The 27,755-nt window shown below is 40.9% G+C and overlaps 1 protein-coding gene across 5 annotated transcripts in view; it reads left to right on the plus strand.

Annotated features, from left to right (window-relative positions):
* LAMA3 (laminin subunit alpha 3) overlaps positions 1-27,361 on the plus strand; it is a 234,359-nt gene extending 206,998 nt beyond the window's left edge. For all 5 annotated transcript variants that reach the window (XM_016166528.2, XM_016166610.2, XM_016166449.2 and 2 more), the window contains 15 exons: positions 1,482-1,601; positions 1,969-2,102; positions 5,046-5,163; positions 5,542-5,682; positions 7,544-7,668; positions 8,279-8,410; positions 9,321-9,474; positions 13,430-13,599; positions 16,169-16,352; positions 18,228-18,368; positions 21,139-21,298; positions 21,410-21,540; positions 23,285-23,378; positions 24,613-24,732; positions 25,506-27,361. In XM_016166528.2, the coding sequence (XP_016022014.2) occupies positions 1,482-1,601; positions 1,969-2,102; positions 5,046-5,163; positions 5,542-5,682; positions 7,544-7,668; positions 8,279-8,410; positions 9,321-9,474; positions 13,430-13,599; positions 16,169-16,352; positions 18,228-18,368; positions 21,139-21,298; positions 21,410-21,540; positions 23,285-23,378; positions 24,613-24,732; positions 25,506-25,651 (2,070 nt within the window). In that variant the 3' untranslated portion in view covers positions 25,652-27,361. The remainder of the gene's footprint in view (positions 1-1,481; positions 1,602-1,968; positions 2,103-5,045; positions 5,164-5,541; positions 5,683-7,543; positions 7,669-8,278; positions 8,411-9,320; positions 9,475-13,429; positions 13,600-16,168; positions 16,353-18,227; positions 18,369-21,138; positions 21,299-21,409; positions 21,541-23,284; positions 23,379-24,612; positions 24,733-25,505) is intronic.
* Positions 27,362-27,755: the final 394 nt, after the last annotated feature.

The following is a 27,755-nucleotide window of genomic DNA, read 5'->3' on the forward strand; positions in this document are numbered from 1 at the left end:
AAACAAAGTTATGTTTAGGACCTTATACTCTAGATGTTGGATAATTAATTCATTACAGTGGTCATGAGTGTATAGAGGGAAATTTTGAGGCGTAATCAGGATGTTTAACAGGAAAGACTTTCTTAAACAAAGGAGGCTTAATCTGGGACCTTGAGGACAAGTAGAAGATAACATTTGAAGGGGAGAGGGAAGAAGGGTGATCCATAAGTGGGAAGGGGCAAGAAGAAGACCCAGACATGGGAAGGGTAAGGAGCACTCAGGGATGGAATGATGGCCCATGTGGCTGGGGCACAAAGGTCTCGAGGGACTGCAGAGAAACGAAGCTGAGGGGGTGGTCAGGGCCACAGAGCATTTGCTAGGGAGTTAGAGTTTTATCCTGAAAGCAAAGGAGAGTAACACGCTCACACTGGCGTATTCAAAAGACTGCTCACCAGCCGGCATTTCAAAAGACTGCTCAGGAACAGGCATTTTCAAAAGACCACTCTGGCTGCACAGTGGAAAATCAATTCAGGAGGGGACAAAGTGAACATGGGGAGGGGCATAGCATGTTGTTGCTGTGAAGTCCAGCTGAAGGAGTTGTGACCGAGAGTAGGTGGCGTGTAATAAAGAGTGAGTTAAAAGTGGTAGATTTGACAATATTTGATTGGATGGAAGAGAGAGGGAACAATGAGGAACAACTCCTGGTGAGTTTGTGGCTGGCTCAGCAAGGTGATTAATGGTGAGAGAGAAAGGAGGAGAGAGAGCAGCATGAAGGGCCGAGAGACAGGTTTGGCAGCAGGTAGGAGGCATGTGGATCATAAATTCTGTTAGAGATATTCTGAGTTTGAGTATCTGTGAGTCATGTCAGCAATAGCAATAAGGTAACCAGATGTATAGACCTGGCCCTGAAAAGAGGTTTAGGCAGGGGAAGAATATTTGGGCTTCATGGGCACACCCGAATTGGAGCCAAAGGAGTGACTGTGACTGTGAGGCAGAGAGAGTGGTGGGAAGGCAGAGGTCCAATGCAGGATTACTGGAGGGACCCCCAACACTTAAATGGAATGTGGGGGGATGGGCCAGCAAATGAGACTGAGACATAGTGATAAGTCAGAAAGCAGACAGTGAAAAATGTCTGAGGGTTAAGTAAGACCTCACCTCTCTCTGAAAGGTAGCAGTCATTTTTTTCACATGATATGAATGATCTGAATCTTTTTGGTTTCCATTTGTGCATGCTGGTTATAGATTATTATGCAACAAAATCATGATTGTAACATTTATTGTGTCCTTCCTGTGTACCAACCACTGTAGTTGTTTACCACGACTTGTAACATTTGAGTGTCACACACAAACCAGGAACTGGGTACTGCGGCACTGCTGGCTTTTTTTAACTAGGAGGCAGCTGGAGCTGAGAGCAGTCTGTAACTTGAGAGTAACTTGAGTTCCAGTGTTTAACTCTTCTTTTGTTGAGTCTCCTGGTAATCTACATTGTTTCCATGCTCTAGGATCACTTCATCTCCATAAATATAGAAGATGGCAGTCTCAAGGTGATACACAAACTGAATTCAGAGCCACCAAAACGTGAAGGAAATGGAGACCTCATAAACAATGGGCAAGACCATTCGGTATATCCTTTGAGCCTGTTTACTTGACTTGTTAAACGTCCTTCATCCTTTATAGTTAATACAGAGCCCAAAACACATTTCTATTACCAGATGAACTCACAGTTATTAACCGAGGGACATGTCCTTTTAAAATTTGAACATTTGGGCATGAAATGAATAACACGTATATGGCCTATATAAAACATGATTAATTTTCAATGTAAATGTTTCAATGCTATATTTTTATGTAGAAGTGCTACTGCTCAGAGTCTTCTGCCATGTATATAAATAAATCTGAGAGAAGACAAAATCAAGATAGCTCTGAACCACTGTGAATAGGATTCTTTTATTTCCCATTGCTCACTGACTCATCTCTCATTTGTTTCAGTTTCTGATCACTATTAGAAAAGCCCAGAAACTTACATTGATAATTGTGAATGATCAAAAGATTAAAATCAAAGGTGAAATATTTGATTTTAACACATATTATCTGGGAGGAATTCCAATTTCAATCAGGGAAAGGTAAGATGATTTTTTATTTTTTAGAAGGAAGCAGTTTGCTTCTCTTAGTGGTTATGCTTTCTACTGATGAGTTTACCTTCTTTAATTCTAGTGACAAATAAACACAAAAAGTTAGCTTTTCAGTATGAACAGTGTTTGGCAACAGAGTAAAACAATATAAATACTGAAAAATGGGACTGGCCGTTTGAAGGGAGGGTGGGGCTAGGGGAGCTATGCCCCCCAGTGGCCTATGAAACCCCTCTGACATGGGCCACTAGGGGTTAGAGTGGGCATGGAGGAGTCTACTACAAGGTCCCTTCTATCAGTCTTCTACTGATAGCCCATAGCTGAGCTCTGCATGGGTAACCAGCAGTTCTTTCAAAGGAGGGAGGCCTTCTGACACCTAGCATAAATGGAAGGCCCTTGTAGACAGTAAAGCAAGTGCTTAAAACTAATGTGGAGCAGAGCAGGCTAGTGCCATCGCTAGAGTAAGCAGCTTTGAACAAGAGATTTTGTGGGTGTTCTGGTTTTTCCTCTTACTGTGGTGTATCTCCTGGGAATGGGGACCCAGACTTTTAATGACATGTTTAAAATTACAGTCAGAAATCACAGTCTGTTCATCTCATTTGCTTCCCTTCCCATGAGAAGAGAAAATCACCTGCCGGAAGGTCTCAAAGCAACAAGAAAATTTTCCTGAGACCTGACACTGTTGTGTTTTAGCGTTTAATAATAAGACATGAAATAATTTGAGAAGTAAAAGTCAGTCAAGGACATATTAGACATTTGTTCAGTACCTACGACTGAAGTTAGGATTACATTTTGCTCATACTGCTGTATGAAATCTGCTTCCAGCAGGCTGGGACCTGGCTAAGTCTTTATGAATGGTTTGGCCCATAGTATGCACACACACCCCAATGTACTGGCCCATGAACACCACAACTTCCACCTCTATGCAGCCACATTCCTCTGGCAAGTGTGTTCAGACCCTGCAGACTGGAGTAGACATGGAACTCTAGGCCCTCAGTGATCCAGGGTAACAAGAATGCCTCAAAGAATAGTGGAAATAAATCCAGCTTAACAACTCTGTTATGAAAGAGCCATGATCATTCCAAGTGCCATAGGTACACAGCCTGTGTAAACATAAGGTGTGAGGCCTTCAAATCACATTATCTCGTGTGACACACTGACCACCCAAATCCCAATGCTGCCCTTTTCCTACTGTGTGACCTTAGGCAAGTTACTCAACTCCCCCCAGCCTTCTTGCTGCTACATCTGTAACGTGGGGTAGTAACTGCCTATCGATTAGGGTGGTTGTGAGGATTCAGAGTAATGGAGTTAACAAGGTGCCTGGCACATGGTAAGTGCCCAGTAAATGTAAGATAAGAAAATATATCGCTTGAAAGGTTATTGTGAGGATAGAAAAATAGTACCTCACGCAAAAGTACTCCATATCTGTTAGTGATCCTCCCCCTTTTTCTTCCTTCGACATATCCTTTATGGGAAGAAGGGCGACAGGAGATACCGATGGGTCTAAAACATGTTGATACATAGGAGAAAAGGGATCCAAATGTACGTATTAATAGACAAGCTTCATGAATTTTCCTCCTCTTCTGAGGCAAAAAGCCATTTTTATAAAATAAGTAAGCTCATACTGCGATGCCAGTGAATATTCACTTCTTCTTTTTCCTTTAAGGAAATTTAACTTTATGCATATTACATGTAGCTAAACTGTTTATAATGAACTGAATAAAAATGAACGCAGCCACTCTTCTATTTCGAAAACTGAATTGTCTTAAGGATTTATAATGAAATCAGCTTTGTGTTTTTCTTAGTCTATCATTTATCTAAGAAACACAAATATTTGCCTGCACTCAGCTGGTTCATGTATGTTAATGTTTTATGTGAATTCAGCTCCAAACAGATCTAGCAGTCTGGAGAAATGCCAAGGCAGGCACATAGGAAGAGATGCTTTAGAAGTGGCTCTCATTACAATGATTGCACTAATATGGGGACAGTTACTGAGTCCACCACCTCACATGGAGTTGTTGTTCTGTACCAAGCACCATTTGAGTGTGTTACACATATTAACTCATTTAAACTCCTGACAAACCTATGAAACAGATTTAAATATTCCCATTGTATGAATGAGGAAATAGAGACACAGAGAAGTTAGGTCGCCTGCTCAGGCAGCAAGGATAGGCCTCGAACCTAGGCAGTCTGGCTCTCAAGCCTATAGCTCTAGAGCAGCACTATCTTGCTTCTAAGAAACACTTCCTGAGTGCTCACAACTATGGCCAGGAATGGTCCCAAGCACTTGCTGTGCATTGACTTGTTTAATCCTCACAAGAACCACTTCCCCAGGTTGCACAGTTAGGAGGTGTTGGATACAGCACGTGAGGCCAGAACATGATTTCTATGGTTCCAGCTTGGCTTTGGTTAAATTTCAATTCACATTTTTCATAATTGACTAGAACTCAAAAAAAGTTTGTTTCTTCTGAGTTTATGGTGGCTAATTTAAAAATTGACATAAAAAAAGAGCAAAAGTTTTTAAGCGCATCCCTGGCTCTAATAAGTTACTTAAGTTATTTACATAGTTGTTAATATTTATAGCATATTGACTTATTAATATATTTTTTATGCATCATGGCCTGCCATGACTCCAGGAGGGTGGGGAAGCAATTCTCCATATTGTACATCTTCTATGTCTCTATACCTTTTGGCAAGTCTTCTATCAACATTACTGCGTTCATTTTTAAAGGTGAGAATTCAGAATCACATAGAATGGAAGTAGATTTTGTCAGCATCACAAAATAAGTAGTATTATAGAAATCCCTTGAGAACAGATAACCATAAAATACGTACTTGTTTATGGGTGAGAAGTAGTAGAGACTGCAGTGCTTCAGCTCCAATTCTCAGGCAAGCCTGACCCAGTACATCTCTTCCCTTTTCTGTATCCCAAATCAGGTTTAACATTTCTACACCTGCTTTCCGAGGCTGCATGAAAAATCTGAAGAAAACTAGTGGTGTTGTTAGATTGAATGATACTGTGGGAGTAACAAAGAAGTGCTCAGAAGACTGGAAGGTAAGTGAAGAGTTCAGAATCTTTCAAGAGAGTGCATCACAACCAACCCATCTTTGGTATTTGTTAACACATCAACTTTGGACGTTTTTTTGTGGTAGTACACAATGTTATCATGAACTGGCTCATACACACTTCCCACCTACTTGAAAAACTCTTCAGGCTTAAGTATTAAATTTGTAGGAAAGAAGGAATACCAACTATACACAGAAAAACATACAGATGAATGATAAAATCATTCAGCAAAGCAAACTCTTATTTCTTCCTGAGGCAACATAAACCACATTAATCAGTTCAAATGAGATGACATAGGATGATCTACTGTGTTTCAGCCATGAAATGATTACAATGCCAGTAATTTATTTCATATTTGCATTTCAGCTCGTGCGATCTGCCTCCTTCTCCAGGGGAGGACAATTGAGTTTCTCTAATTTGGACTTATCATGGCCCACGCACTTCCAGGTCTCCTTTGGATTTAAGACTTTTCAACCCAGTGGCATTTTATTAAGTTCTCCGGCACAGGTATGAAATATTGCATGAATATTGAACAAGATTTAAACCTGACTCAAAGTTTGGTGTCAGAAACAATATAGAGATTTTGAACGTAAACTAATTAGGCATTTTATCTGTCATTACCCAGTAAATGCCATTGTACATTTCACTCACAGAAGTTATTGCCCATCCCAGAGCAGGACCTGAAGGAAATCAGGCTTACAAAGCTCATTATAGTTCACAGATTTGAATTTGTAGGTATTCATGGACTCAGTTTTATTCTTTTTAGATTTATATTTTGAGTCAAGGAGTTGTTATAACTGTTATAAGTTATAATGTAGCTTAAAGTTTTAGATCTAAGAAAAAAATCAGAATGTATCCCCTTCATTCCTTTTTGCTTCCACAAAAGATAGCCCTTGTTTTACGGCAATAACAAGGACAATATTTTGTCCTTAGACAATGGAGTCCTTGACAATATTTAATATTTAATAGTTGGACAATATTTACATCAGGGGAATGGAAGAGGAGAAGGTTCTTTGCTCTTTGTTCATGTACAACAGAGACGCAGAAATCCTCTGTAACTTAAGAGGTTTTAGCTAGGAGTGGTTATGTAGGCATAGAAGTCAGCTAACACTTAGCAGTCCCCTCATGAGACGAGTGGATTTTGAAATACAAGTAACATACTGTCATTCTTGGAATTGTTTCTTCAGAATTTCCCGTGCAACAGACATCTTGTATCTGTTGAAAGGAAGGGTGGTAGCTGACTCTGTGGCTATGTTGTATTAGAAGGCCTCTCCTCTCTTAACATATTAGCTCATCAGCCTTTTTTTTTTTTTTTTTTTCAAAAATTAGGTTGAAGAAGTACATGTTAACATTTAGATTGTGAGAGTGGCTTTTCCATCAAAACAGGATGTTTTGATGCATTCTTTTCACACGCAACACTTGTTTCCTCTGCCAAGCGTAGGGACACTTAGTACACAATATACAAAATGGTCAAAAGCAGATGGAAGAATTGGCTTAGCAAAAGATGAGATCAATCCTGGGCATTGCAGGAGACCTAGAAATATGCTAGAAACATTGCCTTCAACTTCATAATTGGTTAGCTAAGAAATATATATCAATTACATTCTTTTATCTAATTCACAATGAATATTGACAACTGAATGAAAAGAATCAACATAAAATGAAACCGATAGCTAAAACCACACACTGTAAAAATTTAGACTAAAAACTCACTGAAGAATTACATCTTGCAAAAAAACTGTAAAACTTAAACTGTAGAAAAAACATCAACAAAATTAAAATGACAACTTCTAAAACTACACATATTTTTTACTAAGAATTGACAGAATCAAATCATTCTGCCAGAATTTGTATCTGCAGAGTTTGACATTGGAAAATTGAACTTCCTAGAATTTATGACCAGAAAATTAAAAAATTCATAATTACTGAAGGGAAGATATCATTGTTATAACCACATATGAAAAAAATTGATAAATCTAGTCTTCATTATAAAGTTTATGTAGAAAAGAATTGATCTGATGAAAATAACTTTGGAAAGAATGAAAGTGAAAACAGAAAAATTTAGAAAGGATTTAATTGTTTTGTATAGTTGATGGAGAAATTAAATTGGTTTATGAATGTAGGTCCATAAAAATGCTTTGATAAACTCATCTGTGTTGAAATAATTTAGATAAGATTTTTATATTCATAAACATGGCATTAAAATGTTTAAAAATAATCTTTAGATCAAAATAGCAAAGTCAAAACATTTGGGTCAAAAAATTCTGACTGTTATACATAGTTTTGATCGTAAAGTCAGTATTGATATATTTATAATCCTTAAATGCAAATTAATTGCATCAATGGGTATGTTCCATGATGATTTCAGGTCACCCTGGAAGATGGTCACATTGAATTCAGCATCAGGGATAGCATCAGCTCACCTTTGAAATCTTCACAGACATACATGGATGGTTTGCTGCATTATGTATCTTTAATAAATGATGAGTCTGGGTGAGTAGAATGGCACTTCTGTCAGAGACTAAGAACTTTATTTAGTTTAATGAAAATGTCTAGCATCTTTTCTTGTGAAATATTTGTCTTTGATGCTGACATTATTTTACTGGTAAGTCCTGGCCTTCTTCCTGATTCTATACCCATTACCTTATTTAAAAAATCAATTAACATTGGATGGATAGATAAATTGTGGTATATTCAAAATAGGAGAATATTTAAAAAAAAAGAAATGGAAAAGAAATAAAATGGGAAAATAAAATGAGAGGAATGATCATGAAACATCTACAGCTATGCAGGAAGATATGGTTCCGGGTCAGTTCTTCTTTATCTGGGTGCTGGTAATGTTGGTGTATTCACATTGCAAAATCTCATTGAGATGTACACCTATGACTTGTGCACTTTCTGTATGCGCAGAATACTTTAGTAAAAATATGTGTAAAAAATACATGAAAAAAAGTTTAAGTGCTTTTTGAAAATAAATCTAGTCTAATGAGTTATCTTACATAAAAGACATTGAGTCTGAATTGAAGACAGTAAGTTGACCACGAAGTGACAACCTTTTTTTCCCAGTACATCTCACTCTTGTTTTGCTTTCCTCCTCTTTCAGATTTCGAGTCCTCATTGATGACCAGCCTCTGAAAAATAACGAAAGGCTAGAAATCTCTTCAAATCTCCAGAAATCCCTGCGTCTGGGTGGGGGTCATTTTGAAGGCTGTATCAGCAACATTTTTGTCCAGAGGTGCGTACCCTCTTCTGAGTGTGTGGCTGAGAACAGCCTGGTGATGCAGAGGGCACATTGTTGGTTTGTTAGCAGAGTCAGATTACCACAAACTTTCAAAAGATGACTCCTTTGGCACAATACACACATTAAAAACAAACCACCACCACAACAAAAACACCTGAGCCCAGCCTTCCTTTGTAGGAGCAGCTTTCCTTGCAAAGGATCCAATGAAAATTAAGTTTCAGATTATGGCCCTGAAAAATAGTCACACTGAAATTTTATTTCATTTTAATCAAGTTTGCACAATTAGATTTAATCAGTTCTCCCAGTTTTCAAGGCCAAGGAATTGCATGGACAAGTGCAGTGCTAGGAAACCACAGCGCTGAGAAGGTAGAGAGAGTAGAGCGTGGTGCTTGCGAGCAAAAGTTTCAATGTTCTTCCCCTTTTGATGGGAAATGATCATTTTTAGATAAGAGGCAAAACCCTCCCCAGGGCAGAGGGAGGACCCGGGACTGGTCATGAACTTCTGGTCAAGTGGCCTGTCAGGAGCTTGTGGGCTCCTGTTGTCTTGAATAACATTCATGAGATAAAACAGATTTATCTATGAGACTTTCCTACTCAAATGCAGCGAGATGAATTATTCCAAAAACTCACTTCTGGGGTTTTCTTACGTGGACCATCATTCTCAATCATCCAGGTCCCACTTTTCTCCTCTACGCATAATTTATTTTCATATTTCTATATGACACCTATTCTAAAAAGAGATCTCTACAGGCTTTGCCACAACCCTGGTTATTCACTAAGAAAAAGAAACAAATGTTTCTCAAGCACCTAAGACTGTGTATTTTGGAACGGTCCCTCCCTGCCAGTGCATCTTCCTCAGTTGTCGAGAGTTGTGCAGCGGCATTTTTTTCTACCCTTGTTGCAGGCTGAGACAGAATCCCACAGTCCTAGATTTGACCACTAAATCTTCCAAGAGAGATGTTTCGCTGGGAGACTGCAGCTTAAACCAACCACCTTTTCTAATGTTGCTTAAGGGTTCTGCACAGTTTAACAAAGCCGAGAACTTCAATATCAACCAGGTAAGTGTCAAAACCTTACCTCAGGTTTTGCTTCTTATCATATCGTGGGGAGTGTTGTGGGAGAGGGAGCCGGAGGGGTGTCGACTACCTGACCTCACTGTGGTCAGTGCCCCCAGGAAGTGGGACTGATGGGTCATCAACAGTTGGATTATACCGAAATGTCAAAGTGGTTTTCTTTTTAGCTTTTATTTTGTATCTCGACGAAAATTTGTCAGTTTTTGCAGCCATAGAACAAACAGAACCTTGACTAAGGTTTTCCAATTTCTGTAGCTGATGCTTTGCTCTTTTGACACTTCTGTTGTGTGTCTAGCAGGTTCATTGATTGTCTCTGGAGTGCAGTGGCCATGCCCCTTCTCCTTCCCCAACCTTACGACAGGCACCCCTTGCTCCTGCCTTTTGTGACAGATATACACATGTCCCAGGCCTTGCTGAGACCAGTGTGCCTTGACCTTGACTGCACATGAGAAACACCTGGAGAGCTTTTATAATACCAACACTCTGGTTGCATCCCACCCAATTAAGTCAGATGCTCTAGAGGTGGGTCCAGGTGGCCGGAGCTGGTAAAGCTCCCCAGGTGATTCTAATGTGCAGCACTAAGACTGAAAGTCAGCAACATTCCTTGTTTGGAGGGGCAGAAGCATTGCAATGAATTGAACACAGGGTTAGAACTTATAGAATTCCTTGCTTTGCCTGAGGTCAACTGTGTGACCTCCCTGTATCTGAGGTTACAATTAATATGATTAATGGATAGGATTGAGCACCTCCAAGGTGCCAGCATTGCACTAAGCTCTTTAAGTGGATTTTCTTACTAAATCCATAAGTAACCTTGTGAGAGAAGTACTGTTACTAGCCACATCTTACAGAAAAGGATGTTGTGGTTTAGAAAGGCAAGCAATTTGCCTAAGCTCCTGCAGATGGCAGGTGGAGTTGGAATTCAAACCCAGGCAGCTTGACTCCACAGCCCGTGTGCTCTCAAGAGCAATGTGCTTTTATTCAACACGCTTTTCACTTAAGGTCAATCACACACTGCTGTCTGCCAATATTTCCCCGCAGTACAATAATTTGGGGGAGTTGAATAGATAGTAGATGATAAGAAATGTTTTATGCTCTTAAGAAAGAATATACTTCATGAATCCCAAGGGGTTGTCATTTCACTGTTATGAAAAGAACATCTTTAGTCCTGCCCCATCAGGAATGAAGTTATATATTCATTTTTTCACTGTAAGATGAAAATTACCAAGAGACTAAATTAGCACAGTGATGGTGGAGATGGAGAGAAGGAAATGGAGTCAAAGCTATTTAGAAGATAGAATATACATGACTCGTAATAATTGAATGTGGGTGGCGAGGGAGAGGGAGGAGTTAATATAATTCTGAGGCATCTACTTCAGTTTATTGGATTGAGATACCATAATGGCGAGGACAAGGGCAAGTATTTAGAGAGAAAGAATGCGTGAAGTTTGGCATATCGGGTGGGCAGGTGCCTGCAGGACATCAGGTGGAGAAGGCTGGTGGGAGGCTGTCAGGTGTATCTGAGTGGGCTTTGGCAGATAGGGTGGGAAGGGAGCTATTGATGGGAGACACCAGTAAATACACTGTACTTAATTTTCCCAATGTTCTGTGCAAGCCTCCAGGTTAGATGGAATAAGACATTAATTCTGCCTCCAAAAAGACCCAAAACAGAGAGAAAGCAACAGAGATTTGTGATTACCAATTAAGTACTGGACTTTGGAGTTAGACATCCTGGGTTTGTATCAGGTGTTATCACTTACAGGATGTGTGTCCCTGAATGATTATTTAACCTCCCTGTGGATCTGTTTCCTGCAACAGAAATGAGGATAGATAATAGTACTGCCTAACAGTGTTGTGATGGTTAAATGAGATATTAAGCATAAAACATGTAGAAAAGTGCCTGGCACATGGTAAGCATGCAATAAATATTAGCTATTATTGTTATACACCCTAGCAGCATAAGTGATCGGAACAAACATACTACGGGAGTGGTGCAGCAGGAATTTTCCTGCCACAGGGATCAGGGATCCTTCTTGGAGGAGGTGATACACAAACTGGCACTGGATGGAGTATGGGTTGAATTTAGACAAGTGAATATTGCTCCTACATGAGCAGAAGCCCAAAGATGGAAGGCAGGATGTGGGTGAAACTTGCAAGTGCAAGATACTTTACGTGCATTCTCTCTGATCTTCACAAGTCTTCATACTGTCTTTTTCAATTCTCAACACCTCTGAGAGCAGAATAAAATGCTGACTCTATAATCAAGTCTCAGAGAGGTTAAAAAAAGAAAACTTGCCCAAGAGCACCCAGTCAGTGAATGGTAGATTTAGAATTGAAGGTTGGGGCTAAAGAATCCCAAAGAATGTGCCCTTCATAGTTGTATATGCTCCTCACAGTCACATGTTCTTCACATGTGGCCTCTGCAGGCTTGGGAAGCTTGGTAAACAGGAAATTTGGTGGAATAAGGAGACTAAGGGAGGTAAGTTTGGAATCATACTCTAACCAGATCAGGCAAGTCTTGGATGGCCTGACTTAATTTTGACATTTTTCTATAGTTAACATGTAGCCATTGAAAGGAGCGTGTTGGTTACAGAGTTTCAAATACTGAGGCATAGTCAGGTCTAGGTCTGGCTGTGATTCTAAGCAATTCACTTAAGCTTCTAGTGACTGAACATCTTCACTGAGTACTGTGCAAGCACAAAATGTTTTATTTTTATTTTTTAAAAATTCTTATAAGATTGTATTTAAATCAAAGTGATGACAGTGCCAGGAAGCAAGATCTCAAATGCTTCCAAGCACAGAATGTTTTAAATACTTGATATCAAGTTTGCATTCTTTGCATCCTATCTAGGAATCAGGTGAGTAAGGAAAACCTGGTCTTGAAGGAATCTGAATCTGTTAGGAAGTCTTCAGCTGCTAGCTCCAGAAAACCCCTGCATAATGGTTTAACAAATAGGGGGTTAAATAGTGTCACGCTGAAGGACATAAGGGGGACCCGAGCCCTGGAGCATTAGGATTGGCTGGGCTCTGCTTCCCCAGAGCTATCTTTGCTCTATCCTGCACGGTTTAGGGCAACAAATTCTTACATGAGAATGCCAGCACCAGCAGCACAGATCTGTGTGTCTTTCTCTTTCCAAGAGAAGGAAGTCCTTCTCAGAGGCCCCAGCCCTGACTTTCCCTCAAGGCTCATTGGCTAGGAGGGGGTCACATGTTCACTCCTGAATTAATCCTAACAAGATGAATTCCCACCATTCACTTTGAAGAATGGAGATCCCCACTGGGCTCTGAGCCCTGTAGGAAAGGAGCGGTCAAGTCATCAAAATCTGGGTTTTGCAGCAGAGAAAAAGGCAGGGGGAGGCTGACAAGTCTCAGTTTTTTTCAGCAATTGCCCTAGTCACATTTGATATTTACTATGGTCGGTTTCTGCATTAAAACTCAGTCCCATTCAAAAGTTGAAAGCATCGTCCAGGTCAGAATAGACATCTGTGCATGGGCCACCTTTGATGAAAGTGGGGATATACTTTGGTCCCCCGTCACCTTCTGTGACCTGCGCTCTCAGTCCTTTCTCTGCCCTGCTGCTAAAGCTCAAGTGAATGGCCCTAAGGGGAAGTGTCAGGGCAGCTCCATATCCCACAGACTGGCTGTGCAGGCCTCGGTGCTGCTGGCCAGATGCTGACTCCCAAAGGACACTGTGACTCTAACGAGGCCTAGTGCTGGAGAGGTGCTCCGGATACCTGCTGGTCTCAGATGTAACACTGTCAAAGAAGAGAGCAGACTTGTGTAGGATGGGAATAACATCCATCCTCCCCAAGGATGAATTCATCTATATTAAATTCCTCTCTTAGGATCAAAAGTAAATACTAAGCCAGACACTTAGCACGGTAAGCATTCTTCATTTTCTCCCATGATAATTAGCTCTAATTTCTTGGTTCTTTCCCATCAGCCATTGCAGGACACGCCAGCGGCCTCCCTGAGGAGCGCGGGGCTGTGGCAAGATGCTCGGTCCTGCACATCACTTCCCCACGCCCAGGCCAGTCACGGAGCCCTCAGGTTTGGGGATAGTCCCACCAGCCACTTGCTATTCATGCTTCCCCAGGAGCTGCTGAAACCCAGGTATTACTTAGCTCAGAACCTAACTCCATGATTTTACACCAGAGCAGGCTAGCTGGCATGACACCATGCACCTGTCACTGACGATGGTGACACTACCACTTCTGTAAAAAGAGCTGAGCGTGCTGCTCCCCACAGCTGGAATGCACATGTGATGTGTGCTACCCAGAGGCTGAAACAATCAGCTCAGCTCTGGTTTAGAACTGACAGTGTTCTAAAAATAAGACCGATATTTCTTTTTGAAGCTGCTATTTATTTCTATGATAAATCACCTTTCTTCTGCATTCTATAGTCAGAGGGAAATCATTCTTTTAGGTAGACTTGGTGCTAGACGGATCGTCTTTAGAGAATACGTTCGGACTTGTTATGCTAAGTTGCATCTCTTTTGGGGAGGAAAGAGTGAGCAGAAATAGTAATTATCTCAGAAAATAAGTAGAAAAACAAGGTTTGTCATTTTCATGTGATTTGAAGGAGGCATAAATAAAAGGTGACAAAAATTCCTTTATGACTTATCTATAGGACCAGAATTTCCCAGAAGTCCAAAAGACCTCGCTTTTAGTCCGTGCTCAGCCTCTTGCTGGCTGTAAGTGTAGGCCATATGCCAGTTCGGGTCCTCCGGGATGCAGATGTTAAGATGGGATTAGATGTGCAGGAGATTTATTGTTCCTGCAGAAGAAGGGGGAGGGGCAGGAGCAGGCAGGGAGACCCCTAGGCTGAGATAGGGGCCTGATGCCTGTGAAAGGAGGTGGGAAGGAATGAGAAGGGGGTAGAAAGGTAGTCAGACAACAGAGTGGCTCGGAGAAAGTCAGGTTTTCTACTCCTGCCACTTTGGGGTCTGTTAGTCAGTTAGACTCTTCTGAAAGGAAGTCACTTTAAGAAATAGTTCTGGAGAGCAAACGTCGAATCTCATAAACAAGCCCACATATGTAAAGTACTTTAATGCTGTAGCAAGTTCTAATTATCCTGCTTACATTGGCTAACCCTCATTTTCCAAACCTCCGCACTAACACAGAGATACACCAAGAGAAATATTGAGCAGTGTCACCATCTGGTTGGTTTAATTTAACAAAATATAGATTTCCTTTTCATTTTGAAGAATGTTACCGTCAAGGAAACTTGCTAATCTGAAGAATTAAAGCACATCTTACTGTTTGCTCAGCCTCACAGTATTGAAAAGCAAAGAGAAGTTAGTTAACAGTGTATTTTTTTTCTTCTGCTTCCTGATTTTGCCTCCAAATTTTTCATTTACCATTTAATTCAATTCAGTAATTATTTCTTGGGTGCCTAATGTGTACTAGGCTTTAAGCAGGATAAACCCAATTCCTGCCTTCTGTCTAATGTGCACTTAGACATAAACCACAAAGAATGAGTGATAACAGCCTATTAATACCTGTATCTCCTGCCCACTCTTCCCACTACACTTTGAGACATCCCTCTCAGTGCACCTATGCACCACACACAACTCAAGAAATGAAACGTCAGTGCCCGCCACGGTGCCGTATACATACTACTCATTCATTAAATATTTGTTGAATGAATGAATAAATAAGTGAATGAATGCATAGATGAATGTATGTGAGTTTTCGTAGAAAGTAAAACTTATTTAGCCAGATGTGCTTATGATATGTAACCATTGTACAAGCGAATATTAACTTTCACTCTCTGCTTTTACTGTGTGATGCTTGCTTAATTCCTGCTTCATCATAGGTGGGGTTTAAGGGCCAAGAAATGTAAAGGTGGGTGCGGGAAGGTAAATCTGTACTCCTGGGTCTCTGTATTAAATGTGTCTTTCAGAAAGAAAATGCTTGCTTGATGCTTAAATCAAATCATTGTTATTATCATTGTTATTTGAGTTGTCCCCTGACATGTCTTTCACAACTCCTTTTTGCAGATATACAAAATTGAATGCATATTCACTGAATTTAAAAAGTATAGGTGGCAAAGTGAAATAAGCCAGTCACAAAAAGACAAATACTGTATGATTCCACTAACACGAGGTGCCTAGAACAGTCAAATGCATAGAAACAGAAAGTGGAATGCTGGTTGCCAGGGGCTAGGGGTGGGGCAGGAGGACGGAAGAAGAGTTGTTGAATGGGTACAGAGTTTCAGTTTTGCAAGATAAAGAGTTCTAGAGATTAGTTGCTGGACAACATGAAGGTACTTTACTAAACTGAACACTTTAAAATGGTTAAGATGGTAAGTTTGATGCTATGTGTATTTTACCATAATTTTTTTAAATGCCGATTTTTTTTTTTTTTTTAAATAAGGCATCTTCCTCCTTGCCATGTGCTGGGACTTAACACCATTAGCTAAGCTTGCTGTAGAACTTCCATGTTATTCTCCAAGGCCATATGGGAATGATACAATAAAACTTTTATCAGCCAGAATATAATAACTTTTAAAAGTTCCCAGAGAGATGGGTTATTTAATCAGTACATGCCTTGGTTTATTCATTTAAATAATGAGAGTTGGAATTGTTGCTGCTCGCACTCTCTCCCAGCTTCGGAGACTTGAAAAAATACTAAAAAACCTCTATTTCTCTTCTTTGCCTATTGCTTTCTTTTTCCGCCAGGTCACAATTTGCTGTGGACGTGCAGACAACATCCCCCAGAGGGCTTGTGTTTTACGCAGGCACTAAGAACTCCTTTATGGCTCTTTATCTTTCGAAGGGACGTCTGGTCTTTGCTTTGGGGGCAGAAGGGAAAAAACTGAAGCTCAAAAGCAAAGAGAAATGCAGTGACGGAAAGTGGCACACGGTAAGAGCTGGGGCTGCATTAGAACCTCCAGTTGGTGCAGAATTCACTGTTGAGTAGCTGAATATAGGAGTCTCAGCATCTTCTAGGCATGAGGGCACAAGCACTGGGAGAGGTCTGTGGTCAGAGGCACTGAGCACCCCGACATCTCAGCACTACACCATGCCTGGATGTCATCTTAAAAGGACAAAATGGGCTTTAATTCCTGTCTTTCCAGCCCCCTCCATGCCTCACTCCACCTTGCCTACTTCCACCCCTGCTTCCTGGACCATTTCTCTCCTTCAGGACAATTTCCAGGTCTCCAGGCCCCATTCTATGCCTTCTGCATAGCACAGTATAATGACTCACATTTCTAGAACCTTAGCTCTTGCTTCCAGGTACGCCAGATTTAAAGAAATAAAGTTTAAGGCAAGAAGAAACCTACTTTTTTTTTTTCTGATGAGGTAACTGGAACTCAGAAAGCATAAGTGATTTGATAAGTTTTACTCAAATATTTAATGAGCTGCCATCTTGGAGAATATAAACCAAAAATCCCCAATATAGTGTCAGATACTGGTAAGTGCTTTGAGGAAACACTAAAGCAAGGTAAGAAAGTAACTGAGTAGAAAGGCTATTTTAGATAGGGTAGGGAAAAAAGCCCTCCTGCAGGAGGTGACAATCATTTGAAGTTTTAGGGAAGATGTCCCAGGCAGAGGAAACAGCATGTACAAACACCCTCAAGTAGGAATTAATTAGCCGAATGAACAGACCAGTGAGGATAAGAAATGGGATTGAAAAAGCAAGGCAGGACCCAGATAATGTAAGCTTTGAAGGCCAATGTAAGGATTTGGGATTTTATTCTGAGTGTCTCTGAAGCTTCTTGAGAGTCTAAAGCTAAAAAAAGAACATTACATTAACAGATTTTTATTTTCAAAACTCTCTAGCTACAGAGACTAAAAGTAGGTAAGAGTAGAGGGAAGCAGGTAAACCAGATGGATTCTCTTGCCTTTGTTCTGAGAAGCCAGGTGGAGGTGGAAAGAAGTGGACAATCTGGGATGTGTTCTGAAGGCAGACCCAGGAAGCCTTGCTGATGGATTTCATGAAGGGTGTGAGAGTCAATATCAACTCCTATGGTTTTGGACCAGCAGTTGGGTCAATAGTGGGACTTTCGCTGAGATGGACAAGATGGGGAGGAGGTGGATGTGACTGGGGAAGGAGCAGTTTAGAGCTGCGGCAGTGTAGGATTTCTGGTGTGAACACCTCGGGTTGAGTTACCTGTCAGATGTGAGAGCCCACATGTCAGGAGACAGTAGAGGCCAGAGGTCACAGCTGGGTATAAATGTATAAAAAATAGGGGAGCCTTTAGTAAATAGTCTGATAGTCATGAAGTGGTGGAGTCCATAGTGGAGCCCAGGGATCGTGACCTTTAGCAAAAAGCTTAAAACACTCCTCTTGTCGGAAGAGAAACAGCCACTGGCACCTTGGTCCAGGCTCCCTCCTCAAGGGAGCACGTGATTTGCCCCCCACTCCCTTAGCTATGCGCAAACTGTGCCGTCCCTTTTGTTGCACACGTGTGTGTGTTTTAGTTCTATCCCTATGGCTCTTCAGTTGTTTATCTTTTCTATGAGTTTCCAGATCAATTTTATCTTTATTAGTGTGCTTTTGAATAACCTTTTTTCACTCCCATTTTAGCTTACTCTGTTCAATATCTAACATACTCTCACAAAATGATTATAATGATGATGAGACACTAGGAAGAAAACTCTCTGATTTTTTAAAGCTACTTGAAGCGGTAGAAAAAAACATTTTTTAAAAAATATCTCCTTCAACCACTAGATAAAACACAGTGGCAATTGTCAAAGGTAAGAATATGAGTAACTTGTTTTCTTTACTCTGAAGGTGGTATTCGGGCAAGATGGAGAAAAGGGTCGCTTGGTTGTGGATGGTCTGAGGGCCCGGGAGGGGAGTTTGCCTGGAAATTCCACCTTCGGCCTCAGAGCACCTGTTTACCTGGGATCGACTCCATCAGGGAAACCAAAGGTAAATAGTTATGCTTCAGAGCCATAGATACAAATAATTCGCTGTATAATATAATCATTGTAATTATATAAGACATTCAAGAATATCAAAATACTCTAAATGATTTTTTAAAAAATAATCTAATGTCCATAAGCCTACAGAGAGGTAGCCACTCCCTATTCCCAGCCTTTCATTTTAAAGGGGCAGCTTGAGCCACGGACTCTGACAGAATGGATCTGGGGCTTCTTCATCGCTTTATAAATAGGAATCTCTTAACCTCTCTTCTAGGGAACACAAAAATATGGTTTTAAGTTGTAGATGGGGATTTTTGATTAAGATGTTTTTCAGACTTTAGCAATTTGTGCCACTTTTAGCATCTTTGCCATACCCAGTAAAACATTTACTTAATAGTTTGCTCTCAATCAACTCTTTAATTTAAATTTGTTTTTAAAGGATCTTTTTCTCTCTCTCTTACATGGAAACCATATATATATATTTACCACATTTAGTAGGTAAGCATTAAAAGTAAATATATAAAAATAACAGTGTTGAAAAGGTCTACCTACATAATGTGGTCTACATTCCCTTCTTTTGGAGAAAAAAGGAGCTTATCAAGTGATTGAGGGGTGTTTAAGACGTATTAGCACAAAACTAAAATTTATTCCTTGCACTAATCTAAAGGCTGAAAAAAAAATTGAAAAAGGAATAACATTACAACTGAAAATATATGTTTTAATGATATTTGGTGTCCAAAATAAAATTATCTCAAGAACCAAACTTGGGGGAACTTTGGGCTAGAGGAAAGTCACAAGTCCGTCACAAGTCCGTCTATCCCCAAGAAGAAGGAGTTCTTGGATTTGTCAAGTTCAAAGGCTCTGCTGGGCCATGACTCCAGGGCTGACCTCTGTAACGCCCTCTCCCTATCTCTCCTCTCACGCTCCCAGAGCACTAATTGCACCTGGGTTACTTGAGGCAGCTCTACGCACCCATCATTCTTCTAGATTTCCTTTTTTTCCTTCCATAAAGTGAAGTCCGATGGTCTGTCAGCAGTCCAGGCCTAGGAACTGCCCTCCACCTAAATGTATACCAGATACTCAACACCTCTTGGCCCCTTTTTCACAGCTGGTGGCCAATTCTAGTGTGCCTGCGGTGGCAGAGGAAGGGCCAAGACTCAAGTCTGAGACTGGAAATCAACGTAATTAAAGCAGGTCATTTCCTCCAGGATAGATTCTAGGCATTCAGGCCAATCTCACCTAGGCCATGGTGTCTCCACAAGGCTCAGCCTGGTCTACTTGAGTTTTGCACTGGGATTTGGGCCAAAGCTCCAGCAAGTCATAAAGTATTGTTTTGCTTTCTTATATATAATAAAAATAGATAACAATATAGTATATGTAACATATAATACATATCGAATATATAACATATTAATTGCTAAGGAGGATACTTAATGTTACTGTTTGTTTTTCTGCAACCTCTGTACATATTTCCCTCTCAGAAATCACAGGATGGGATAGCTATTCAAGGGCATAATTTGGGTATTCTTTTGACCTGGATAAACACACTCAGTATCTTAATATCTGGGACAATCTGTAGCACCCCATTTGCAACATTCTTACAAGACACGGTTCTTTTTGCAGCCTTACATCAACCTGAGCGTGAAAACCGTTAGATTACCCTCCTCCAAATCCTCTTAAAGGACAGGCCACATCCACCAAACCACGTCTTCCTCTGAATACCAAAACCTGCCGTCAGCCTGTAGGCATTCAGTGTGGGACTATGGCCTATCCTAAGGAGTCTGAGCTTGGTCTCAGCTACAGGCTCTTCATTCTATAAGATGGCAAATCTTAAGAAACTAAAAATTTCATAAAGAGCCAAATTAGTATCTTATCGTTTACACTGACACAACATCCATGTCTAATATCACCATACTCTCTTAAAATTATCATACATTGCCTCTGTCGTGTAGGATTCCAGGGTCCTAAAGGCATTTATTCTAGATGGAAATTTAGTGATTTAATTCAGTGATTCTTTAACTCTTTTGAGAATTTTGTGAAAGTACGGCATCTCCCTCAGGATAATGCACATACAAAGAATATCTGGTATGTAATTTAAGGGATCACAGAACCCATAAGCACATCCCTGGGCCCCAGGTGGAAGCTCCTGTTCAGGGCCAGCTTTGAGAAGGCGCAGGGCTCCATGCAAGCCCACCGATGCTGCACACCACGTGTTACTTAACTCTGCAGCATTCATATTTTTTTGGCAGTGCAATGAGCCCAACAATGAAGGGAACCTTTTTACACTTTATTATTTTTGGAATGTTTTGGCCTCTTTTCTCAGTCAGCTGCCTTGCATTAAGCAATCACATGGGCTCATGAAGCCCTAAGAAATGGTTTGTACCTGCAAAGAAATGGTGAGATCTGTGAAGTGTAAGGTGGGAATTTCCTCTACTGCAGCTGTCTGTGTGGACCAGGGTCAGGTCCCCCTTCCAGTTCTTGTTCCAGCACAAGCAAGCAACCTCTGCTGCCCCTGCCCTCTGCACACATACCGCTTGGTTTGGTGGCACCTTCAAACTTTGACCACCTGCCAGACAGCCGGTATGCAGGTTTTTCTTGCACTGTGTGTGGGGAGCCAAATGGAACAGTCAAGCCCACCTGACGCTTTGAAACAGGAAGAATTAATCCTCCAGCCTTTCCCCTTTAGCACACACTGCACCTGCCCTTAACCTTGGCTGCACATGCATTTCTGTGAGTTATGGGTAATGAAGTTTGCTCTCTCTTGTGCTTGGTTGCAGGGTCTCCCCAAAAACAGCTTTGTGGGATGCCTGAGAAACTTTCAATTGAATTTGAAACCACTGGACACCCCTTCAACAAGCTTTGGTGTATCTCCTTGCTTGGGCGGCTCTTTGGAGAAAGGCATTTATTTCTCCCAAGAAGGAGGTCACGTCAAACTGGGTAAGGAGCAATTTGGAAGAGTTTATGTGTTTGAGTCTTTTGAAGAACTCCATCCTTCTTCTTGAATTATGATGTTTAACTGTTTATTTATTTATTTTTTTCTTTTGAAAGCTAACTCTGTGTTGTTGGGGCCAGAATTTAAGCTTGTCTTCAGCATTCGCCCAAGAAGTCTCACTGGAATCCTAATACATATCGGCAGTCAACCCGGGAGGCACTTATGTGTTTACATGGAGGCGGGAAAGGTACATAGCAGTCTGATGACATGGGAACAGCAGATGAATTTACATTAGAACCAGATTCCATTTCTGCAGAGCACAGTAGGTGAAGAGATGGTAGAGAGTGAAATCCGATCTTCTTTTCAAGAGACCTGACTTCAGGGCTCACTTACACTTTTCCTTTAGCAAGTAATTTGATCATCATGTTTTCTATTCTTCACCTTTAAAACTGGAAAAACTCAAAACAAGCTGGGCTGAATTCCAGCTGCAGCACTTAGTTGTACGACCCCAGGGAAGTTACTTAATCTCTTTCAGACTCGATTTATCTTTTGAATGTAGATAATAATGCTAATACCTTAGGGCTTGTGTCACAAGAATAGAAACTGCCACATACTCAGTAAATGTTCCTGTTCACTCCTCTCCTTCACCCTTGTCACGTCTCTACTTTTACGCGTTAAGGGCAGTGCCGGAATTGATGGAACACGTTTTCCTCACCAGCCGTCTACACCGTGTTACACCCATGCCCGTGGTCTTGCGTTACTGAATCAGGTTCAGATTCCCCTTTTCCCTTCTGTACAACTCACCAGCCTTTCTGGGCCCTGCAGCCAAGCTGGCCCTTGGGTTTCGACCCAGGCTTCCTCCAGCTTTTCACAAACTCTTTCTTCTGTGTATGTTTCATCCTTCCCATTACTCACAGGCCTGGTCAATATCTTACTTTCATGACCCAGTTATATCGCTTTCCTTTTTACAAAACCTTTTTAAAACCATATTCTTCTAGAAGACTTAATGGCAAAATTGATGACATGCCATTTTCTTTCACCTTCATCCTTCCACAGTTTATTAAATGCAAGGGGAAAACTCCAAGAAGAAAACAAAATAGTCCAAACTCCTAGACACTTTTGATTTAAATTGCAGCCTTTATGTCTGAGCAGGCTTTTGGTAGGCCAGAGAAGCAGGCTATGATCTGCTTGCTGACGGTTGAGACAAGGCTGACTTTTCAGGGCTGGGGTTGGGGAGAGTCTCCAGCGAGACCTCCTGGATAGGAAATAATCACAGAAAATAAAATCAAGACCCGATGACCTCCATGACAGCAGTCACATTGTTTAGCTTGAAAATTGCCTGAGAATAGACACCACTCTCTAGCGACATGCAAATTAAGTGTAAATTATTTACCAACATGCTTACTTCAGTCTTCTCATTTAATTCACCTTGATTCAGCCTTTGGAGAATCCTGGCCCAGACAGTGGGAATATGGGATTCTACATAGTAGTGTGCTGCGTGCCTGACCCTTGACACTTGCCCAATACAAACGCAGTATGTTAGCTTGTTGATTTCCATGGATGAAACCCTCTATAAATCATGTATTCATGGGATTATTATAACTGGCTGGCCCCTGCAGCAGGGTGTAGGCCTCAGCTAGCATGTTTGCCTTCCAAATTTTACATCTTTCTAAACAGAGCCACTGTCACTTATAATAGCTAAGGGGGATCTTTGATACTAATCAGTTACTTCTGAGTAGAGCCTGGGGGTTAGGATGCTGAAGGAAGGGCTCACTGCCTTGGGCAAAAACTCCAGGCAGGGCCCTAGGTTTGCAGCTTGCTTGCCTGAAAGGGATGCAGTAGAGAGATTCTTGCAAAGCCTTGGACCCCATGTGATCACTTGGTGTGGGACTGGGCTATCAGGGTGGAAGGGTTGGGAAGGGAAGATGTCTGGGGAAGTTGGCTCCACTGGCCTTTCTCAAAAGAAATGGGAAAATGCATTTGTGTTTCAGGTCATGGCCTCTGTTGACAGTGAGGCAGGTGGGATCTTGACATCAGTCACGCCAAAGCAATCTCTGTGTGACGGACAGTGGCACTCAGTGGCAGGTATGACATCCAATAGCCTGTTGTTCACACACTAAAACAGTCTACCTTTCCATCTGGGCTGAAAAGTCCCAAATACCTCTGTTCAACCACCCATTAGTGTCTGAGTGGGGTCAGCCCACCAGGTTAACCCAGTGAGAACTTGTCCATTCTCACCCCTCAACTACATTTACATAACTCATGGCTGCTGCTTCCAGTTCTTCGTTGGTACTGAGATATACATTTTTTTTGATCTAAGCAAACTGATAAGCTGTGTTTGGTTTCAAGGGAGTATAACATTGTGATTTAGATTCTGTCTCTGAAGTCAAAAAGAACAAGAGGTGAAATCACAGTCAGCCCTTACCTGTGTGACCTTGGAAAAGCTACTTAATTGCTTTTCATCTTTAGTTTCCTCATCTTCACATGGAGATAAAAGGAGTATACACCTCCCAGGGTTGTAAAACTTAAACAGGATAATGCACATAAAGTGCCTAACAGTGTCCAATTTGTATTAAGTGCTTGTATTATTTGCTTTTGCTATTCCTAAAGTTCATTGTTGGGTTATTTTTTTCAATAATCATTTAATATTAATGCAAATGATTTAGACAAACCACTGAAAAGAGAACAGGCGTAGTCTCTCAAATTGAGTCTGCTATTTTATGAATAACTGTGGACATTAGTTTGGAGAGATATTTACCTGTATGGGCTGAAATATCTTTTATAAAAAAAAAAAAAAAGCAGTCTTTCCTTGGCTAATTTGAAAGCTAACTACATTGCAATTAGTTAACATTGTTAACATGGGAGGAATTTTATTTTGAGGATCAAAAGCGACTATCTCTACAGTCAGTTTTCAGAAGTCACTGTCTTCTTGGGAAGAAGCTGAGCTCACGTGAGCTCACGCTTCTGGAGAGCCAGAGCTTGAATCCCAACTCATTCAACTTATACCAAGGGATCTTGTCAAGCTCCTCAATGACTGAAAATCACATTCTCTTATCTGGCAAAGAGGAGCGATAGTATCTTTCTCACAAATTCATTTTAAGAATTAAATTCTGTAATACATCTGGAAGCACCTAAACACCATCTGGTGTGGAGGAATTTGTTGAATTTATGTCTAATTTCTGAATTCCTGCAAATAGTGCTCCTACAGGTCCTGCAGGGATGAGTTAAAAAGAAGCCAGTGGTGACACACTAGTGTAGACATTAAAGAGCAGGCAGGGCTCCCCTCAGGTAATTTCTGACCAGCTTACTTTCCCTGCAGTCACCATAAAACAACACATCCTGCACCTGGAACTGGACACAGACAATAGCTACACAGCTGGACGGCTCTCCTTCCCGCCTGCCAGCACTCAGGAGCCACTACACATTGGAGGTGTCCCAGGTAACTCTTGTCCTGACTTCTACACCCATGTTGCCCCATGTCAGCTTTTAACATTTCCATCTTAACCCAACAAATGTGATGCCCCAGCCTGTGGGTTATCAGCAGGGCAGCTGTTGGCTAAATGCTAGAGACGGTAAGGCCCTTTTCTCTAGCACATAGGGAAACCCAATTGCCACCTGTGGGTACATTTTTCAGCAGGACAGGCCACATGACTGCTGCTTCCTCTTGTCCTGAGCCTGTAATTTATAAGCCTCTCTTAAGAGTCTGAATTAATCTAGAAGCTGATATCAGCAAAGAATCAGGAAAGGGTCTGAGAAACCAGTCTTTCCTCTTCAGTCATTAAGTTTTATGGTAAGTTATTAAGCTTTGTGAGGCCAGAATGAGACAATCAGGCAGGTTGAGATAGAGTCAGGTTCAAGACTAGAATTTTGCCAGGAAAGCATCTTGTCATTCATTCCTCACTGTTTTATGTCCTTCCAAATAGTTTGGTCATTAATTGTATAGGCCTTCTATAACCCATAAAAAGAACTAGCTTTCAGAGTTGTTATCTATTAATTTGGGCTGTGGAATCTCCCTCTCTGAAGAATGTTCAGAGGAGCCTTGTGCTGATTGGTCACAGCAGGTGGGGTGTTGGGTACCCGCTTAAAGAGAGGAAATGACTGGGTCATCTGAGACCTGGGTCCCTTTAACTCTAATCCAACTATTTTTTAAATTAGGTTCATTCATTTGACAGTATGGATTGCCCATTGAATGTCTCTCCTTTTTTCTTTTAGCCAATTTGAAGATCTTGAAGCTCCCTGTATGGAAATCATTTTTTGGCTGTCTGAAGGACATTCAAGTCAACCACATTCCTGTCCCTGTCATTGAAGCTGTGGAAGTCCAGGGCACTGTCAGTCTAAATGGCTGTCCTGGCCACTGATTCGAACCTGTTACACAGTGAGGAAATTCACCTTCAAAAGCATGGAATACCAACCCACCTCCCTCTCCCTACTCAAGATCATTCTTGACTTAAGATACTATGTGGATGGGTTTAACAGCAAATCCAATTTCAAACTTCGACCATACATACCCATCATTTTGTCATTCAGTGCTATATATGTATTTTATATACAAATCCTATTTCTTGAAGATGATGAACAAATTGTTATATGCTTTTGATAATATCGTTTTCCACTAAAAATGCAATGTGTTTTAAAGAACATTATTTTCTACTTGTTAAAAAAAATAAATATCTTTTAAAGCACTTTAAAACTACAAAAATTTTACATGTTTTAAGGGGTTATAATTTATGGGGTTAAATGCAGTGTACCCTTTAAATTGATGTTTTATGAGCATAAAACCAATGGCTTGATGGTCATTGATAATCATATTAATTCTTCAGCTCATGTTCAATGTGATACCTACAATACAGTTTTCTACAAATAATTATTGAGCACAAATAATTATGGAACATATACTGTGTGTGCTCCATGTTGGGTCTAAAGTCAGGTATAAGAAGTAATTCCTGCCTAAAGGAATCTGCAAACCAATTGGGGACACACATAATATTCATAGAGTACTAAACTGAATTAATAAACTTATATTCCACTTGGCTTCCCACATGCAGTCTGCTGCCAACCAAGTCTAGATTATGATGATCGATTCCTTAAAAGCTAAAACTATCTAGTAGGAAAGATGAGATGGATATACATACTATAATTAAAGCTTTCATGGCAAGCTGACAGTAGTCAATGGGGAAGAGAAATTGCTTTGAGTTTTATCTACAAAATCATGAACCATGTACTAGATCAATGTTATAACCCAGCATCACTCTCCCTAACAAAGAAGACTATACAGTATTTCTGTTTCTTCATATTGTTTATTCATCAGGAGGAAAATAAATAATCCCAAAATTTGGATATATCATAATCCTACATGGTATTCATATATGCCCTCCACCTCTGAAACTGAGCCAGCCATGTTCCCTTAAAAGAACACAGTGCTCTTTCATGACCTTCACACTGCAGTCCTGTGGGCACGCTTTCTAACAACCATATCTATATAAACACAGAATTGTTCTCTTGGAGAGGTAGCAGGTCCCCATCACAGGAGTTAGTCAACAGAGGCTGGCTGGTAGACTTTAGGGATGCTATCCTGGGTCAGAGGTTAAATAGCAGGACCTTAAGTCACATGCTTTCTGAAAACATTGATTTCAAATGAAAACTCCACCAGGTGATTATCACCCAGACACTGAGTCTTTATGAAGTGCATCCATTTTACCTTTTTTGCAGGTCTATACTAAACAGGGTTCCTGGTGTTAACCTAATGGAATCTACAGAGTTATTCATTAGTGCTAATTGTTCATCAGCACTTTCTGGATTCATTATAAAGGGGAAATTAATTCTTCGCTAATACCATGGTTTTCCCTCCATTTTGTAGTAGCTTGAAGAACAGCGGTCTGCTTTTGCTGATTATAATCCCAGTCACCAGACGGGAGCAGAGAGTGTCACAGATGGAATATAGTTGGGGAGGAAAGCCCTCACTCAGAGTGGCTCTTCTCAGATTGTAAATGTGTTTTCCCTGAAAGGGATGTTTACAACTCCTTGGCTGAACTGTAATGAAAATTATTTATAAACTGTAAAGTACCTTACAAATATTATCATTGTTTTCTTCTTCCTAGCTCACAGCCTCTCACAAATTGTTCTGACTTTGGGGTAACAGGCTAAGGAGGCATAGCAAGGTCACTGGTGGTTGACTCTGACCAGTTCACGAAAGGTCCACAGTAGTTTCATTTTGGTCCAGGGGAGTGGAGCCTGGATTGTGAGAAAACCTGTTGGTTTTTCAAGCACATCTCTCTGGGCAAGGTCTCTTCAGGGACATGAGTGAACTGTGAAGCAGTCGTGTGCCTTCACAGGCTATTTCCTTCAACTCCTCTTGATCTCAATACACAGAGTTGTTGAGCTTTTGCCACACTCACAATAACCCCCTGTCAGAGGTCAGTGGCCCTGGGAGAACATGCTGACATTCTCTTCCTCTCAGATAGG

This window comes from Rousettus aegyptiacus, unplaced genomic scaffold (genome assembly GCF_014176215.1).
Source record: "Rousettus aegyptiacus isolate mRouAeg1 unplaced genomic scaffold, mRouAeg1.p scaffold_m13_p_12, whole genome shotgun sequence".
NCBI classification, from domain to species: domain Eukaryota; kingdom Metazoa; phylum Chordata; class Mammalia; order Chiroptera; family Pteropodidae; genus Rousettus; species Rousettus aegyptiacus.